Source organism: Xiphophorus hellerii, chromosome 6, assembly GCF_003331165.1.
Source record: "Xiphophorus hellerii strain 12219 chromosome 6, Xiphophorus_hellerii-4.1, whole genome shotgun sequence".
NCBI classification, from domain to species: Eukaryota; Metazoa; Chordata; class Actinopteri; order Cyprinodontiformes; family Poeciliidae; genus Xiphophorus; species Xiphophorus hellerii.
This window is the reverse complement of record NC_045677.1, coordinates 3,201,773-3,222,534: the sequence shown is the minus strand read 5'-3', so window position 1 is coordinate 3,222,534 and position 20,762 is coordinate 3,201,773. Positions and strand designations below refer to the sequence as shown.

The 20,762-nt window shown below is 37.7% G+C and overlaps 1 protein-coding gene across 1 annotated transcript; it reads left to right on the top strand.

The window, feature by feature from the left end:
* The first annotated feature begins 3,531 nt into the window (after positions 1–3,531).
* mtf2 (metal response element binding transcription factor 2) lies at positions 3,532–18,458 on the top strand. Its single transcript, XM_032565697.1, has 15 exons — positions 3,532–3,764; positions 4,547–4,742; positions 4,875–4,956; positions 7,789–7,899; positions 8,062–8,162; positions 8,357–8,532; positions 8,651–8,746; positions 9,109–9,177; positions 10,703–10,826; positions 11,329–11,396; positions 11,504–11,674; positions 12,524–12,647; positions 12,833–12,882; positions 13,900–14,007; positions 16,528–18,458. Exons 1-15 carry the CDS (start codon positions 3,760–3,762, stop codon positions 16,904–16,906), a joined length of 1,860 nt encoding a protein of 619 aa, XP_032421588.1. The 5' UTR covers positions 3,532–3,759; the 3' UTR covers positions 16,907–18,458.
* The last annotated feature ends 2,304 nt before the right edge of the window (positions 18,459–20,762 follow it).

Sequence of the window (20,762 nt, the reverse complement as noted above, 5' to 3'; positions counted from 1 at the left end):
TATTACAAGATCAAGTTCACAAGCACGAAAGAAACCATTTCCGCTAAATATTTCACAATAAAAGCCTGGCTGTTGTGCCGTTTCTAAAGTTACACAGCAAAAAAAATGAATAACAGATTTATTTTGCCTGTCATAAAGGAAAAGAAAGTTCATTTATCAAAGTCATATTTTCACCTTTTTATTCATACATTTATAAATGTCAGGGTTCCAAACTATACTTAATTCATCAGCGGAATATTTCGCTTGCAAACTAAATATTTAGTTTTCAAATTAAATATTTAGTTAGAAGCTAAATATTTAGGTTGCTTGCTAAATATTTTCCTAGCATGCTGAATATTTGTGACTGGCGTAAACATTTCGATGGGAACTAAATATTTAGCTTTCTAACTGAATATTAAATTTCAAAGATAAGTATTTTGTTAGGAACTCTGTTGTTTATAAATGTAGAATTAACATGGAGAAAATATGACTTAAAAAACGAACACCCACATTTTTTCAACCTATGACAGGCTAAAACAATCAAATTGTTGCTGTTAATTTTTTACTGTGTAACTTTACAAATATGGTGGAGAAGAGGAATTTTCAGGATATGTAATTGAATGTATTTTTTTTAAAACATTGTATATTACCAAATTAAAGCGACATTTATTATTGAATAAATAGACATATGAACTCAACAGGAGAGATATTTATGGTTTTAGTCTGTTATTAGGCTATTTAGCTATCAGATTGGTGCAAAGTGCTACTATACCCATTCAGCTTTCCAGTGTTTCAGGAAGCCCTGGTCATTCATGGATCTTCTTTAGATTGAATGCTGACATTAGCATTGAGATGCTATCTTAGGTTTGAATAGGTTGTGTGGCAGAAAACTAACAATGCACATCAGGACATATCACCCTCACAAATAAATGTCTGCGTTACAGCAGTCAAGTCAAAGTTCAGACCTAAATATGACCGAAAATCTGTGGCAAAACTTGATCATTGCTGTCCACAGATGCTCTCCATTCAGTCTGAGTTTGAGATACTTTGTGAAGAAGAAAGGCTAAAATTGTTTGTTTCTAAGTGTGCAAAGGAGGTTGAGACTAATCCAAAGGACTGCCAGCTGTATTTGCTTAAATAGTGAAGGTGGGGGCTGCAGTCCGTGGTACAGTTTTGGAAGCCATGCAACCATTACGCAGCAAGAAGGACCTGGGTTCAGTTTCTACTGTCCAAATCCTTTGTTTTTCTTTTATCTGCTTTCCAATAGAATGTTTAAACCCATCTGCACGTTCTCACTCCCTCCCTTTTTTTTCTTTCATCTCTCCTGTATCTTTTACTTAATTACAGATTTTATGACTCATTCGCTTAATGGCACCAATAATTCAGTTTGATTGTCTGCCAACTCATTTCCCTCAATTCCTATAAAGATTTCTATATAAATGTCGGTTCTGTCTCCTAAATTCTCTACAATCACTGCTGGTATTCCATTAAAAAACTTGGTCTGCTGTCTGAACGGCTGTGTTTCAAGGTGTAATTCTCTTGGCTTTTCCTTTGTTGGATAAAATCAGATCAGTATTAAAATCAGGAAGTGACAATGGGTGAATTAGTAAAAACAAAATGACTTTTTGGACAAATATTTATCTGAGTAATGCCAGCATTCTTTATTACCTCATATTGCCCAGCAAATAGAATTATTTATTTCATCCAGCGTGATTTACAAATCTGTCCCTCTATTTCCATTTTGTATCTGTCAACAAATAGTCTGTTAACCCATAACATATGAGTTTGATTTTAGTTTTAGTTAGGTATTTTCATGAATTATGCGGATAGTTATGAGAATGTTCAATGGTGTATCAAAGGTTCCACATGTCAATTCACAGCTTTTCCAGTTTACACTCCATTTTGCAACCATGCGTAGTTTTTGCTTCTCCTGCTGTCCTTTAGTCCCGACATGCTTGCCATAATTTATTCATCTACTTACCAAACTGTACACTTTTATTTCTCTGGGGTGGTCTTTTGGTTAGCTATGAAAATAAATACTTGTGAAAAACAACACAAATAAATAAAAGTAGTCACGTTCGAAGAAGAATAACCAAACTTTTTTATGGTTTTAAATGTAAAATTGTGTGTTGTGGTGCTAGTGTGAAAGTTTAGGCAGGCAGAAGCAAGTATTAGAGGCAGGTATGAATTGTCTAAGTAAGAGGAGGTATACAAACTGAGCAATGGTTAGTAGGAGATGTCCCCTGGCTGTAGCAGATGACCTTTTCGAACCAGAAAACGTTGGCTACAGAACAATGAAAACTGCAAAGGGAGGAAATAGCGAAGGGGAAAATACACCAGCACCCATAAAGACTCAGAAGAATTCTAGTGAGAATCTGGCCATTTGGCCCTTTTGTCATTGTGAATCTTTACAGTTTTATAATTTCGTACTTGACTTTTTAAATGCAAGAAATACATTGTCTTTTAATGTGCGTTAATTTCCAGCGGGATCACTTGTAGCGGTTTAGACAACTGACAATTTTAAGCAAGTATTTCGATATTCTATATCGTGCATTAAGGAAATGTGGTTATGTGACTGCAATAAATGATATTCATCAGTAGGTCAAGTAGAATTATTTTTTGACCAGGGATCATAATACCGTTTAAGTGGCTATAGGGATTAAAATGGCAGTCAATTGAAATATTGTGATAAAAGGTTTCATATAGATATAAAATTGAATTAATTATCCATAATTCATGAAATATACTTAGCTGAAACAAGAAATATCCTATATGCCCCTTCACACCCCCAAATATTATCCATGTGTTGCAGTTTCCGCCCTTCCTCTAGGGAAGGTTATTCTATTGTTTCAAACTAACAATTTAATAACCGCGTCTCTGCCATGTCATCCTGATAAATGTATGTTGTAGTACACTTGTTCCGCCACAACGTGCACTTCTGTTGCTCTGGGGTATGACTCTGAAGGTGAGTTATTGAAGTATTGGTCATAAATAAACAAACAAACAAACAAATAAATAAATATACTTAAATTTACAACCAGAATGTTGTTCTTGTTATGACTAAAGATATCTTATAGGTGATTACAGAAATATATTTGATAAATAGGAGTATCATATTCCACTGTGAGCAATCAAACGGCTTAGGGGTAAAATAACCCACTTTGGAGGAGAAACGCCCTTTAAGGTTCCTGAAAAGCCCCAGAGGAAACCTGATTCAAGTAGAACTTCCGGTCATGATAACAAACTTAAAAGAAATGTCAGTCCCATGAGTTGGGAATGCCAAAAGTAGCCAAAGAATACACAAGCTAATTAGGAGAATATTCGGTTCTCCCAATTAAATATTCCATTTGAGAATATACGTTGGCACACAAAAAAATATAATAAATTGTTAGTATTTCTACATTATTATTATTTTTTTTAAGCAATAAAACTTGAGGTTGTAAAGATAAAGTCAATGTTACTGTTCCTTCAGGGGCGGATATGCAGTACTTCATAGGTGCCCTGCCTACAATTTCAAATGTTTGAAAATGGTGCAGGCAGCAGCCCACTAGCAGCAACGCTTCCCACAATGCACTCCCCGTTCATCAGCGGGAAACCAAAATGGCGAACGTGCTGGGGGAAAATGAACCGTTTGTTATTTTCTAAGGAAGGCTCGAGCGCTGTGGATTGTCTGGGCACGCACTAGATATACATATAAGCCACGGCAGCAACGGGAAAACAGCCTCGCGCCTTTTCAGCTTTTTCGTCTCGCGAGGCATTTGTAACAGCGGAGGTGACCGAATGAGGTATTGTTGTCATGTTTTCCTCTCGCTGCTAAAGGGGGGGGGGAGGTGGGTCCGACGGTCAGTGACCTGGCCGGGGGAACTGCTTTGCATGTCGGCTGTTCGTACGATCAACAACTCCTGGATTTCCATATAAAACACATCGTGGCTTCCGTCATGCAGAATAAGTGCTAGATTTGCCTTTTTTACTCTCTTGTGGTTGCTTTTTTTGTTCCGTCGTTATAGAGACAAAGGACTGAAGGGAAGCGGCTCAAGAAAGGAAAACTGCCCTTTAAAAATATAAATCACTTAAATAAAACCATAAAAAAACATATTTGTAGTCAAACAGATTAAAAATAAGTGGTTAAAGGAAAATGTAAAATTTTAAATTTGGTCTTAATTATCTTATTGATATACTCAGCGCCCAAGCTTATTGGCAATTAGCGCTAATTATTATCCTAATCACCAGTTGCATGTACTCACTGAAGGAAGACTTGGCCTTCCTCTTTGTTTTGTAAGCTTTGGAACAAAACAATGCACCCTTTTATTTTCAAAATCCCACAACATATTCTTAGGATTTCAAATTTGTACGTGTCCCCAAACCAACCTGCTTCCACATTTTGGGCACCTTTGCAGTGCTGATAACTACATTGCCTTTTTTTCCCCAACTTTTTTTGCAAATAAATCTTGTGTGCATGCATTTACAGTAACATAACCCCTTTCAGCACTACCATATGGTTTAGAATGAATCCCAGTGAGTATAACTGTGCGCATGTCTCCTATTGTGTTTCGCTTCCTGTTTTCAGAGACTTGGGGGTTGTGGATCACCCCTCTCTCCGTCACAGAGCTCACCCCGAGCAGCAGACTGTGTCCCTGTCACCCTGCGGCCTCTCTGCTAGGGGGGAGTATGGGGAGGACGACATGTCTGCCAGGTTTACAGAGGGGCAGGATGTATTGGCCAGGTGGTCTGACGGCTTGTTTTATTTGGGGACAGTCACAAAGGTTGGTGCTGCTTGGAATGTCTTACAAAAAATAAAAAACAAGATTTTGTTGTCTTTTTTCTTCTTCTTCTTCTTGTGTCTGCTAGAAAGGTGCTAATCTCTCTTTTTCTTTTTCTTTTTTTTCTTTTTCCAGATAGATCAGGACAAGCAGCGTTGCTTTGTGGTTTTTGAGGACAGATCGAAGTCTTGGGTTCTTTGGAGCGATATTCAGACAGGTGAACTCTCCCAGTTTCAGGGGTCTGCATCTTGGTTCATTCGTTTCTGTGAAGGAGAGTTGGCTTGCAGAAAATTAAAATGAAACACAAAGACGGATATTATAGGGACAGAATGATTTGAAATGAACTTTTTTTGAAGCTTTACATCATGTTATATTGTTGTTCCCTCATCATAAACATCACTGGATTGTTGCTTTAATTCTTTCATGCATGTGTGAGAAATCCTTTAATCCTCACTGGCAACCATTAACGTTTGTAAAACACCTGGGTGGACCTAGTGCTGCCTCCCAAGAGGAGCCCTCTCCTGCAACTCCTTCAGACTAGTCAGCAGTAATTAGCAAATACGTGGTGGGACTGTGCATCTGAACTCATTATAGGAGCTACTTCTCAGGGCAACTTCAGTAAAAACGATGTTAAAGGGTTAATAGAGGAGTGAGTTTCAGAAAGAGCATGAGTTTTCAATGGTGTTACAAGGTGTTAAATTACAAAGTCAAATTTCTTTTAAGCCATATTTGATATAACAATTTGTAACAACTGAAGATAACACAGTGACTTGATTGTGCTATAAAATGGTACTGTGTTCCTGCAAAACACATCTGCCCTTCAGTGACTGTAGAAAAACCTCCACCATTTTGGTTCCAAAGGGTCAACAGAAATATGAAATGAAGGGAGCCTACTGTTCTGCTGATGAACTGAGAAGTCGACCACCAATGTGATCAGGTCCCGATGTTATATTTGAATGTAATTACGGTTTTCCAAGTAGTAGATGAAACCTTGAAGATGACTCTGAATTTTTAGTTTTCAAAACAAAATACATAAAAGTTGTCCATTTCTGCTCATTTTAATAGATTTGCAGCGTCACCCTCTGTGGTATATACTATCAGACCTCTTTAGTTCCTCTCTTTCCTTACAGTTAACGGTGGGCTGCATCAGTGCTGCAGCAGTAATCTCTCTTACTGAGAAGGAAACATCCTCTCAGGAAAGATAAGCAGAGAAACTTAACTCTTCTGTCATGACTCAGCAGTTGGAACGATGTTCTTGCCTGATGGCGTGTTTGAGCCTGTTTATGATGTATTATAGAAACAAAATGTGGAGCAAAGGTTATTAGAAATGGTGACCTAATTCGCTCTAAACTCTTGTTAGAAGTGCAGTTTTAGCAGTTATTCATAATGGGCCTTTTTGGGTGGTATTTTAGGAATGAAGTAAATATTTGGATACCCAAATAAATTTTGGAAGTCCATATCTCTGTCGCTCATTCCTACTAGGCCAGTCGCAATAAGCAATAAATCAATTAATCGCGTAATAAATCAAGACGAGCTCAATAATTTCTATTCGCATAATTTTTTGTTTTTATATTTTCTCTCTCAACTAGTCCTTTTTTAAAAGACTTTCTTTTTTAAAAGAGACTTCATAATTCATATTATTTGTTGTTTCTGATATTTTGCTTATTTATTTTGGATATTTAAAAATGTCTTCCAGTTCCAGTGTTAAGTGTTCATAACAATTTAAAGATGATTGAACTTTGAGAATGTGTTCTCGCAGTATTATGCCATTACCATTATATTTCTTGAAACAACAATACTATCACTTCTCTCAACAACTCCTGGGACAATTTATCGTTCAGTAAAATGTGTTACTCTGACAGACCTACCTCCCACCTTATTTTTAAGGTTTGATTTTGAACATGTAAAATCAGTATTGAAGATTTCTTTATAAAACAGTATTACAACATTTCAACAGCTGCCCACAAAGCAGCTTTCAAAAAGAACTGTTTTTTTAAAAAAAAATACTTCCAGCTCAGGCTTTTTTTCTCCTTTCTGTCTCTCCAACTTTCCTTGAGTCTTACAGGCTTTAGACAGAGAGCTAATCTCCATTATTTACTGTAAGCTACAACTTCAGTTCAGTGACGTGCAGTGAGGTTCATGACTGGTGAGGCATGACACCTCTAGTCACATGTACAAATCCAATACAGAAACTTATATTTCAGTTTTGACCTTAAGCTTTTAGTTATGCTTCAATCAGTCCTGTTCAACAATATGATGGAAAGAAAAACCAAAATCATATTTAAAATGCTGCAAATATCATGGCAAATAAATGTAATATTGAAAGTGAATAAAAGTGAGAAAACAATGTTCTTTCTTTTAAAGCAGAAACGATTAATCGATTACTGAAATAATCACAATTAATATACTAATCGATTAGTCATTAACTGGAGTATACAGACTCAAAAAATGTGATGCGGTCAAAAAAAACATATTCAGAGTAGTAAAAAGTTTACAAAACAAATACATTTTGCATTTAACATAAAAGACCTTGGTCTGTAAATATGCTTTAGCCAAATTTCCTCAAGTGGTCCAGTTTTATCTTCACCCGGTTCAAATTCATTAAAGGAATGCTGTTACTGCATTCTATGCAATAGAATGTTTGTTTTCTTATTTTTTAAAAAACTGAAATTTTTTTTTGTGCATCTTTTAATTTATTTCTCATATTGGATAAAAAAGGTTTTAGTGTTTATACATGAAACATGGTATTTATTTTTTTTTATCCGATGAATCGTCAGAATAATCTACTGATTAATTGGTTACTAAAATGATGATTAGTTTTATTTAGTCTCAGTTTCTTGTAGTTTTGTCTGCGGGTTTGCAGAGGGTTTAGGGGCCCATGGCATGGAAAAGCTAGGGAACCTCCCTGTTGTAGGGAGTTCAGTCACAATCCTCATTGAATTATTTTTATAACAGTTTCCTAATTAGTAAATATCTGTGGTGCTTGGTTTGTTTTTGCTCTTCTTTTTGCAAATCGTTTCCTTATGTTGACCATTTCTTTCCTTTTCAGGGGACGAAGACGACAAGACTGATGACGATGACGACATCGTGTGCTCCATATGTCAGGATGAGACCTCAGAGGAACCTAACGAGATTGTCATTTGTGACAAATGTGGTCAAGGTACGGTTTCAGTTTTTGCCTACGTCTGAACAGATTCATGTGTAGAAACGAGAAGAGACAGCAGAAGCCTGTGTGTAATGAATGGTGAGCCTGTTTCAGTAGTTAGTATTTCGGCAGACGGTTGGAGTTATTTACATGACAGTAAATGTGTTTGTCATCCAGGCTACCATCAGATGTGTCACTCGCCCGTCATTGATGCCGCCGTGATCGACTCTGATGACAAGTGGCTGTGCTCAGAATGTGAACTGGCTTCTTTCTCTGAGGTAGGATTTTAGAACAATGGATTACACAGAGATTTAGTCCTTTTGTTTCTTTAAACCAAATGTATACCAATATGACCCCCAGATTGTATTTTCAGCTCGAAATAGGCACTGCTGTGTTCTCTGAGGGTTTTAATTTTGTACTTGAATTTATGTTTAGATGTAATTATTTATTTATTTGTTTTTTCTGCATCCAGAAGGGGAGCATTCTGAAGAAGGAGGCATCCGCTAAGCTCTTTCCAAAGCAGGAAAATCTGGAGCAGCATATGGAATTTCATCTCTCCTTCCCATATGCTCCAGAGGAACTAGTGTGGGATCAGGGCCACAAGACAAACATCCAGCAATGCTACTGCTACTGCGGAGGACCGGGAGAGTGAGTAGTGCATGCCACTCTGCAAACATGCTAAAGAATTTTGGCAAATATGTTCCACAAATCATATGTTGTGTCATTTATCAGTGTTGTGTGTGTGTGTGTGTGTGTTTATTGGTAGCTGGTACCTGAAGATGCTGCAGTGTAACAGGTGTCGGCAGTGGTTCCATGAGGATTGTCTACATTGCTTACAGGCTCCACTGCTCAATGGAGATAGGTGCAAACACTTAACACTAAAGTCTAAAGTATGTGACATGGTTTACATTGTTTGTTATGTTCTGATTTAAAGATCTGACTAAATTATTCATATCTTAATATTTGTGAGTTATGAATTTTGCTGCAAAACACAATAATTAGAATTTAGCTCTATAATAAAGTGCCAAATCATTTTAGGATAATTTCTGAGGAAGGCACAGGATATGTAGGCTTGTATAACATTAATGTAAAATATAATGTGAGATTGAATGTAAAGAAATCGTCGGCTAAATATTAAGGTGATACTTTCCTCTTGAAGATGCTTTATGATTGTAATAATCCAGTGCAGTTCATGTCAATGATGTGGCGTTTTCTCGTATTCAGGTTTTTCATCTTCGTCTGTTCAGTCTGCAGCGGCGGACCAGAGTTCCTCGACCGACTGCCTCTTGACTGGTAAGTGAATGTTAGGCTGTAGATGAACTGGAATCTAAAACTAAGGTTGTCTTTACATCTGCTGTCACAGGTTTATACCTTAAAATGCAGTTCTTTTTCTGACTGTGATAAAATGCATACATCCTGGTATTTTCAGTGTACTATAAGACACTGAAAGCTGTCTTATAGTACACTGTCTTATAGTACACTTTCTTTAGTTTTTATTTTTTTCCTCTTATCCATTTTTGGGGGAGAAAAAAATCTACATGATCCTTCAGGATTCTTGTCAGAAATTGACTGTGCTAACACGTAGCGACAACTTTGACAATAACCACATCAAAATTCAGAAAGACGATCCAGAGCATGGCTGAAGCAGTGCTAGGCTAAAAATGTTCCATAACAATTGTAGCACCTATTACACTGTAACTACAGTATCTTTGACACTGTTATAGTTTTGGTAGTAATACTAATGTTAGCATAATGTTATCATAATCTCTCATCTTGTGTTTGAATGAATTCTGTTCCACATTTAAAGAAACAAGTAGATTATGTATATATGAGATTTATTTTGCTTTTTTTAAAAAAAATTGTTGATTAGAATAAAAATCTTGGGGAAAAACAGTATGATCATAATTGAGAATAAATATTCATTCAAATGACTAGCAATCATTAATCAGTTTAATTGAATTAAATAAAACAAATTTCCAGATGGATAAAATAAAGATGCTAGTGCTAACTACTCAAGTTTTCTTCTGAAGCGAAGACTAATCTGTTATTAAAGTTTAGCTGGTCAGAAATCTGTAACTTTTAATAAACGTTAACCATTCTTTCGATACAGAGCTGTTGCATTCAAATAAATAAATGACCCCATGACATAAAAACTAAATAAATATAAGAAATAATATATTTTCTTAATAGGGAGCTCATTTTGACAGTCAGTTGTTTTCTTTCCTCCTTTTGTCTTATTTTTTTTGCCATAGCTGCCCCACATTGTCCTGATTCGACCTTTCACTAAACCTAAGAAGGAAATGACTGACAGGAAACGGTAAAGGGTGTGAAAGAAAACACCAGCTTCAACCGTTTACTGAGAATCTTCTTTAGCCTAGCACTGCTTTATCAATGCTCGTCTTAAATTCTTGTGTACGTAGTTTCAGTCAATGTTATCTCCACCTATTGGCATAGTAGAGGTATTACAGCATCCTCTACTGTGAAATTTTCTGTTGAAATGAGCAAGCAGCAACCTAGCACTGAAAGGACCTTTGTTTGCAATGGGCCACACTTGGAGGAGGAGGTGTAAGCATTGTCCAGGAAGGATGGAGGGAGGCTGTTGGTGTGGTTTTAATTTCATGAGCACAGACCAGTACAACTAAACTGAAGTTGCAGTTCTGGATGTGCAAAAAGAGAACTCTGGAACTCTATCATTCAGATAGCTAAAGAAAAACAACAACCCTGAAATGACACTAGTAGTAGAGGAAATTGACCTGCATATATAAACTTTTATCAAAATCTATGCTTAGCATGTTTTTTTTTCCTTCTCATATTGTAGGAAGGATATTGTTCATCTGTGCCTGTACAACCTGAGTGTGATTCAGAAGAAGAGGTATTTTGATTCTCAGATGCAACTAATGCCTTACATTAATGACAACTGGGAGCTGCTGCAGCTGGGGAAGGTAAGAGACGCATGAAGCTGTGAAAAACTGAAGAGGGAGACAAGTCTGCTCATTATTCTGTTTTATTTTCTAACTTCATATCATTGAGAACACATTTTTCACGTTATTTGCTGTTGTTGTAAAGTGCAACGAGTCAATATGCGTTGTCTATTGGCGCAATATAAAAAAAAAATTGGGTTGAAGTGATCTGTTTAATGTATTTTGAGACCAGATGTCTTAAAGTCTTGATTTAATAAAGTCAATCAGACAGTCAGGTTTCTGTTTTGAGATATCCTTTATCTAAAGCAAAATCTAACAAAGTTTTGTTAGCGCAAAATTTTAGATCAATAACTGTTGATTGTGTTACAAAAGTTGTGCTGCAGAGGTTGGGGGCCATAACTGGAAAATATCCCCCCAAATTAAATTATGTTTATGGCTTTTGAAATCTTTGGTTTCCCTCTGTTTAGTTCCACTGATCAGATACTAAACACATCTGATTTTGTCTTTCATCTGCCGTCCATAGCTGGCCAACACACCAAGATCTGAGAGGTATGAAAAAGTTCTGGAGGCCTTAAACGACAATAGCTACACGTAAGTTTTCTCCTGTTGTCTTTTTAAACTTTAAAACACAAACTCGTGATTCTACAATTCAACAATAATCACACTCCTAACTTCTTCGCTTCTCCCGCCTTTTCCAGGTTCATGTCAGGGAAGGAGGTGAAAAAGAAGAAGCATTTGTTTCGCCTAAGAATCTTTTTCCCTCCTGCTCCTCCCAACTGTACTGAACCCACATACACGGTGTTGGGGGAGCCTTTCCACGAGATCACCATAAAAGGATGCAAGCCGGCCAAAAGCTTCTCTGACATGAAGTAAGATGGAAAACCTTTCATTGATGTATTACATTTTTAAGGAGGCGTGACCAGTATGAGATTCTTACCACAAATGGAAACGCCACAGTGTCTTGATACTTCCACAAAAATGAGATCAAACTTCAACAATCTTAGGTGCTTTTATCTAAAACAGAAAAGCAACACTTACTTCCACTTCTGCTTAAAATAGTTGAACATTTCCTACAATTATGCACATTTACTCTTTCATATTTATTATTTGGATTTTCATCCTTGAACCAATGTAAAATTTTAATTTTACATTAACATGCACGCAATCATGACTTTGAATCACATAAATAGTTTTCTTTCATGACAGAAATTGATGTCCATATGAATGAATAGGCCATATATAATTTGCTTTATCTGCTGGTTAATTGGTCAGTTTACTTGCTGGGTGATCTTAAGTGATGGAAAGTGCTTTTTTTCTCCCAACATCATAACTTTATGCAGGCACTTGAATCCTTTTTCTTGTAGCAAAGTGAAAAACTTTTCAGCTTACAGTTAGCCAGGTGATGGAGGCTAATGTGCTACATGCATGTAAAGACAACTCTGGTTGCGCTGGTGCTTTTGTTAGCATCGTAAAAAGAAGTTTTTAGACTGTGAAAAGCTATAATATTTTTATAAACTTCATACTGCCAAACCAGCCAGCGCATATATTCCCGACTGAACAAGTTGATGTTTTTTTTTTAAATTCAAGAATGTGTAAATCATAAAAACGCTCTTCGTTTTATGTCCCTTCACCTTTTCATGCTTAATGCCTGAACAGTCATGCTGACTTTATGCACAGCTGTCATAACTGTAACTGAAATGTTGGTGTTGTCATTGCAGGATCCCTGTTGCTTTAACTAATGGCATCGAAAAGAAGAAGAAGAAGAAAAAGAAAAAGAGGAAGCAAGAAGCTCGCTGTCTGGAGACACTGGCTAAACCACAACGGTCCAACGAGCCATCCCTGGTGTGTGTGCGTGTGTGTGTGTGTGTGTGTATTTCTGTTATCATGTATGCATTAGTGAGCCTGAGCTGGATTAGTGCTTTCTGCTGAGGTCAACAGATGGTTTTGCGTTGAGCTCAAACGTTCATGTATGAAGAAAACACGACTCCTTCCTGTAGATGCTGATGAATTTCTCTCCACTTTATCAGGAAACCAGAAAGCCGGACCCCCCTGCACTGGATCATTTGACCTCTGTTAAGTAAGTGATCGACTGCTTGTCTTGTTCTGTTCTTTGTTTGGGAAATGTTTGCGTGTTTTTTGGTGTTGAAACCTGACACATTAGTGGGGTTGTTGTCAACGAGTCTGTGTGTAGTGTAAACAACGCAGCATCATGCTGTGAGGACGCTTTTCTGCAGCAGGGATAAGGTTAGTTGAAGGGGAAATTTGAATCGGTTAAAAAGAAGAATGGCCTAGTCAAAGTCCAAATCCAAAGAGAAGCCGTTTCATAACTTGATAATTGGTGTTCAGATTGCTCTCTATTCAGGATCGGCCACCAGTCCCTGCGCTGAAGCCTGAATGTGATGCTTGAATGACTGAAAAATACCAGGTTCCTGTTACGGCTCAAAAAATGACTGTTGGGCGTTTTGTGTGAAAAGCTGCTACAGACTGTCAGGAGTTTAACCAAAAAGTTCAGCCTCTACAAACTGAAGAAACTTAGATGAGAGGGACATGAAGTCGTCCACTGCACTAGCTGCGTTTCCACTGACCGTATAATTGCACAAATTAGAATCACGGAAATACATTTGGGCAACGGAAAAACGGAAATAAAAGAAAAATGAACTCGTGTTTATTAAGTTTTTGTGCTATAATGAGGTGGTTTTTTTTTGGCTGTATCAGAATTGGTGTTTTTCACCAAAATGCAATGGAAACTCTTGTTTCACATTACACAACTCAAGTGATCAGCAACCGGACGTTACTACTGGTGAGACAGGCGAAGAAAATGACAGGAAGCAATTGTAGGATGGCATGTTTTTTTTTTATGATTTATGGCGTGAACAAAGTCTGTCATGTGGGATTTTAATTGCATTTCTAGTTTTAAAGAAATGTTGAAAGGAAGTGGCATAATTTAATTTAATCCAAGTCCCAAAAAGGGTTTATTACCAGGTATTGAAACGCTTGTTTGTTGAATAATCATAAAACACTATTTTGTGTGCCATCTTAGTTTTTCTCTGCTTTTCACGCGTTTTTTCCTCCAATTGTTTTTCCGTCTCTGCAGCACCAGAAGCAGCAAGCCTCTGCTGTTTTCTCAGTCTTCTGATGTGGAATCCATTGATGCCCTCAGCAGCTCAGAAACTACCTCAACAATCACTTCTAGACAGTCCAGGTTGGCATTTTATTAAGCTCGGATCTTTCCGGCAGAGACTCAAACACACAAAAGAACAATAAAACAAATGTTCTCATTTTATGGGGTTTTCTGTGTTAGACCAGCAAACAAAAAAAAAAGTGAAGTGGTGCATGGTTTGCATCCAAGCTCTGACTAGTGTGGTTTGCATTTGTCCTTCACTTTGATGTCGCTAAATAAATTCCAGCACAACCAGTTGCATTTAAAAGTCAGCTAGTTAGTAAAACCAGTCCCAATGTGTGTTTCATTTAATATAGGCATAAATACAGATTTTCTGTTAGGCCTCAGAAGTTATTACCATGCTGCACAGTGCTGAGTGCTGTCCACCCATTGTTTGCAGCCACAGCAGGAACACCGTCTTCCAGAAATAATTACCTCTTTAACTTCGGTTCATATTGTCACATTACAGCCACAAACTCCTACGGATTTTATGTGATAACTGAAAACAAAGTAGCAAATCATGAGCTAAATGCCAATGGGTGGATTTGAAGTCAGGTCTTAGACTTCAAAATTCATTTATCATTTTCTTCCCCTGTGTTGTTAGTTTACATATAAAACCTCATTTAATTACTTTGAAGTTGGTGGTTTTCACATATTAGGAACAGAACGTGGCAAAGTTCAAGGGTGTAAATACTTTTCCAAGACTTTGAGATAAGATGTCTGTGACGAAAGCATTGTAATGATTCCATCTCTTGTCATCGGCTCGTAAGCCGCCACTCTCCTCAGACTGTTTCCGAGGAGAGTGGAACAGCGACAGAAACAGACGGAAAGAAAACTTTGAAGCAATGAGAATTTAAGGATTTAAAGGAAGACGTCTCCCTGCAGCGTGGTGCTTTTTTAATCGTAACAGATAAGCATTTATCTCAGGAGAGCCCTGCTGAAACACTGGCACAGAAAGTGGATGGATTATATTTGACACATAGGGGCGCCAAAACGAAGATGGAAAAATACCACTGGTCAACAGCCAAAATATTGTCTGGGGTTTTCAACGGGTTTAGGGTCATTTTGATGTGCTGGATCCAAAAATCACATTGGTTTTGATCAATCAGGTCAACTTTCTGAACCATGGATGCAACATGAGCATCAAAATGCATGACTTGTTCTCACATCTGGATCGGTTTCCTGAGAATCTGGGATCAGTGAGTGATGAGCAGGAGGAGAGATTCCATCAGGACAGAAAAGAGATTTTACACAATGAAGACGGAATGTTCAATTTACATGTACTTACCCTTATCAGTGTTTATTATTCAGTTTACAGAAATCCAAGTTTGTAATATTTTATTAATTAATGCGCTCTGTTAGAAAACTTTTTTTTTTTTGTCCTAAAACCTCTTTTGGATGAGAAATATTCATGGAAATCAACTGATAATGTCACAAAAATGTCATCAATTTAGTCAGAAGATCGGATTTCTCTAAATCAAATTAGAATAACAACCTGACCTGATTGACAAAAATGGATGTCAGGCTTGGATTCAACGTAGCAAAATAGACCTAATTCAGTTGGAAAAAACTTGGACAACTTAAAAAATATTTTTTCTTTTGTAACCCAGTGTAATTTCCAGTCCTATTTTCTGTATTTAACAGTTGTTTTGTGCAAGTGTAAATATGAGGCACGACACCTTCACCTCTCTTTGTTGTTCACAAAACACACACACACACACACAGACACACCCCTACACATACATGCATATCTTTGTGGGGACTTTCCATTGACTTCCATTCATTTCTACGCCTTCCCCCTATCCTAACCATTACATTCTCACCCCTAACCAAAACTCAATTCACACCTTAGTCCTAAATCTGACCCCTGACCCAAAAATAGCGTTTCCCCTTGTGGGGACCAGGCTTCAGTCCCCACAGGGAGCAGTGAGTCCCCACAACACAGTGGCATCGTGTCAGGAAAATGGTCCCCACAGGGTATTACAAATATACACACACACATGCTCATACAAATGTGCATAATTCCTCACAATGTCAAATAAATGTTTCTCAAAAGTATCCATGTCTCCTGCAGATACAAAAACTAGACAATGGAAGAAAAATGTCAACATAGCTGTCTGAGAGCATTTCTCTAAAACATCACTCAACACTTTGCACAGAGCTCTGGAGAAACAGTCCAACCAGGGCCTGGTGTTTAGTTTGGCAGGTGGATGCCTCTCTGCATACAAAGTGATGTAGTTTTTGTCACGCGTCTACATCAATGAAAGCAGATTTCTGCACTTCAGATGAAGCATGTTGGAGCCTTAAAGGCGCTTGCAGAACAGTCTTGTTTTCATTTAAATCATGTCGTCACATGAAGACTGAGAGCTAAAGATGGAGAGGAAGAAAAGAAAACTCTCAGGACCATTAACAGAAGAAAGAGAGCCTATAATGTGACCGGATAAACCTCAGAAAGTCTGTAGTGGTTCTAAACTCTTATCGTTCTAGTTTTCAGTGTAGATTTTGCTGATTTCTCATCAAATTTTAAAAAACCCGTATTTTGCTTCTTTTGTGTTCCTTCAGCCTGTACACTTCCAACAAGACGGCCACCGCTGCCTTCAACATGCCTTTCGCCTCTCCACCTTTAAAACGGAAACGCGGGCGACCGCGGCGAACCCCGAAGCCCCCCCGACCAGAACTGCCCCCTCCTCCTCGGCTCCCAGACGCAAGCTTCTCGGACACGGAGACGTTTGGCTCCCTGCCGGGGCTCCACCCCACGGACATAGTCCACGGCATGGACCCCAACACCCAGCTTTCCCACCTCAAGAGCTCCATCAGCAACTACTTCGGGGTGGCGGGGCGCCTGGCGTGTGGGGAGAGATATAAAGTCCTGGCCCGGCGGGTCACCATGGACGGCAAGGTGCAGTACCTGGTGGAGTGGGAAGGAGTCACTGCCTCGTAGCTTGATGGCTCAACCAGTTCTAACAAAGAGCTGACGGTGTGTATTCAGAGCGTTAGGTGGTTTATATTCCCTGATTATCATGCATGCATGCAAACACACACAAACACACGCCCACACACACAGGGTATGTTCTCCAATAGTGAAGCAGCACCAGAGAAGCTGGATCACTGGATCCTTCAGAGGAGTTTGATCTGAACTTTTTCCTTCCCTGCTGCAGTTATTCAGGGGCAAATAATTCCTTTCTCCACTCTACCTGGAAGCTTTGACTAATATTTCATGCATCATTTTTTTCTCTCCCCCTAAATGTACTTGCTTGTTCTTCAACAAGTTAAGGAGTAAAAGAGGGGAACAAATCTCTATATTTTCATTCTTTGATTCAACCATCAACAATTTTAACATTACATTTTTTCCTTTAACTTGTTTTAAATGTTTAGTTTTTTGTTTTTTCCCTCCAACTGTGCCCTCTCTCTCTCCCGTCTTGTACCTCTTGGTGTCTCATGCCAGCTCTGGTTTCCATTATTTGTGAGCAGATCAGGAGGAACTCAGAGAACGAACGCGCTGCTGCAAATGTTTATTTTATATAAAGCAAACATGATTATGTCATATTTTTATAGAGGTCTCTTGTTTACCGACGGAGATTTCGGTTGATTCTTTACTTGCACACGCTGTGTTGTGTTAGAAAATCATCTCATTTGAACAAGCAAGAGCTGCTCAGACAAGGCAGTATTTTTTATTCAATATTTTTATAGATTTCCTACTGAATAAAAATGTGCAGTTCTTTTTAAAGTGTTCTGATTGAAATTAGGACTTCAGTTTAACAGACCTGAGTTCGGTCTAGTAAAAATTCATTTTGCTAGGAATGTGATTTAGTCAGTTTGTAACTTTATCTGCTGCTGCTTATGCAATTAAAGTTGCATAAATGAACAAATATTCTTCCATAGACAAAAATGTATTTTTTGTTGGGGTTTTTTTTTTTTGTTACATTTTGGGCAGCCCACTCAGGACGTACCACCAAACTTCACTCACATAGCCCAGCCGTTGTAACTAAGCTGATTTTGCGATGGATCACGTTATTTCTGTTGTCCATGTTGATCTCTCATAGCTTTTTGTCATTATTACACATATATAAGCTTATTGTTTTTTATGTTTACTGCTTGTTTAAATTGGGTTTGAAAGAACAATCCGCCTCACTGAAGAAATTGCTGTACGTCATTGCAAGAAGAAAACCTTTAGTTAGAACTGTTGTCTCTTTTGAGAGATGTCTGCTCTTGTTTAAACAGCACTTGCACGTCTCTCTGTCGGGGACGCAGTGAGTGCATTTAATGCCTACATGTTTCCATTATTGTCTTGCTACAGGTTTCTTAAGCCAAAGAACGTCCCTGTAACGTCGTCGTTGTTTTTTTACTGGTTGACGTGTTACTAGTGAAGCAGGTTTTGTTTTAAGGATAAATAAAAGTTGGTATTTCAAGCTGTTTTGCTAAACTTTTTTTTTTTATTACTGATATTAACTGTATATGATTTTTCTAATAAAATTAAGATCCACGACTGTAAATGATCTTGTCATTTGTAAATCGACTGGTGGAAACTAAATGTAAACATTTTATTTATATATATATTTTTTTCTGTTTGAACATTTGAGTTTAATCAGCAGGTTGTGCACAGTGGCAGATTGAGAGATTTTTACTTGGGGCTTCAAGTGAAAAATGAAAATTCTCTGTATGTAAATCTAGTCAACACTGTCATTGCATCCCTGTCTCTTCTTGGAAAACAAGGACAAGTTTTAGGGACAAATGTGCTTTATCTCATTAGCCAAAACTAACAATAACAAAATGCTTTATTTAATGTCCTTGAAAATGGCCACTGTCCCCATTTCAGCTATGCATCCCAGAACCTCATTCTGAATACTTTCATTAATGTATTTTGCATTTCTGGGATTTGAGGCATCGGTTCTGCTTTTAAAATCTAAAATCTCATGAAATTGACCTCGCTTCGAGAGCTTTCTGTATCATGTCCACATGATACATTTTTACCCCGAGCTTTAATGTAATTTTGCTTTTTAATATTGTATTAGAAAGCAGAGGCTTCTGGAAAAACAAGCGATTAGTTTTTAGAAGTATGATTTTAAGAACATAAAATCCAGAGACAGGGGTAGCTCACACCAGTGTTGTATAAAGTACTGGAATCTCAGAGTCAAGTAAAAGTACAAGTACCTCTCCAAAATACGACTTTGGTAAAAGTCGAAGTCACTGACTGAAATGTTACTTGAGTAAAAGTCTTAAAGTATCTGAAACTTCTTGTACTTAAGTATGGAAATTACTGTAAAAATGGATGTACTCAAGTAATGTAATGAAAAGTACAAGTAAAAAGTAAAACAAGGCAAGTTTGAATGACATTTCTTATATCTTGGTAAACTTGTCAAATAAACTTAAAATAATGTACCCAACCAAGTGCAGGCAAAATGAAACCTGCTAATAAATTGTTCCAGTTTTAAAGAGTAGCACATGTTAATGGTTTGTGGTTTTGAACTTGCATGCCTTTCCTATATTCGTTAAATTTAGTCTAAATTGCTATCGCTATGGCTTCTGTCCCCCATTGAACTAGGGTGACCAGACGTCCTCTTTTTCCCGGACATGTCCTACTTTTCAGACCTAAAAAGATGTCCGGGGGGAATTTAAAAATTGTCCGGGATTTTGGTCAATTGCCTCAAAACACATTACATAGCTTACAGTGGATTATAGGGCACGGCGCTGCGTGTCACGTAATCCCTGAGCCGCGTCAGTGCGGGCAGCACTCTTCTCTGTTCGACCCCCCTCCCACCCGATGCAAGGTGTTCTGATTTCCCCAACAATGGGAGAAGCGAAACAGGTGTATCCTATTGGAGGTGATGAACAAGCCAGGCAAGCAGGCTACGACTTTGTTCGGTAGCCTGCTTGCTAATCAGTAGGTGGGGTCAAAACACTTCGTTTCTCTCTCTCGCTTTTTTGTAACGAGTAACTAAACCACACATTGAAAATGTATCGGAGTAAAAGTACGCAATTGAGTTCGGAAATATAGTGAAGTAAAAGTGAAAGTCATCAAACATTTTCATACTCCAGGAAAGTATGAAGTACTCCAAAATGTACTTAAGTAAAGTAGTGAAGTATTTTTACTTCGTTACTATACAACACTGGCTCACACCCCTTTTTGGGTGTGAGCTACTTGTCACCTGGAGAGAAGAACAATATGTGCCCCCAATGTGGCTGATAGACATATTTGGGTTGTTACTGCAAAAAATGCTTATTGAATGTAATAAATCTTTTGTTGTTACCTGTTAATTTTCCTTAAAAAGATCACATTTGTAATTGAAATCCAAATCCTTTCTGCCAATCCGTAGATTTTTTTTCTGCTATTGATTCTTGTTTAGTGTTAAAGATTAAATGCTTTTATTGTCATATGCACAGTAACGAAATGCGTTTTCCTGAACAATGAAATTCTTACTTTACTGCCCACACTGGATGCCAGAAATGTAAAGTTTAGGTATAAAATAGAGAATATAAAGCAAAGTTTGCGAAAATGCAACAACAAAAAATAAATAGAAATAGAAATATGCAGAATATACATTTGCATATATTTAAGATAATGAGCTACAATGTAGGTGCAATAGTAGTGAGTGAAACTGATTTTACAAGTGATTATGATAATCCCAGTGTCAGACAAGCATAGTTACATGTGTAATTGTATGTAAACAGATCTGAGGAGAAGTAATGGTGAAGCTGTGGTTCCGTCACAACGCTGAAACAATGAGCCAGTCTGTGCTTCCTCTGGCCGGTGAACTGTTAAGGAATACTCCCTCAAAATAAACCTTTCACTCCTCCCC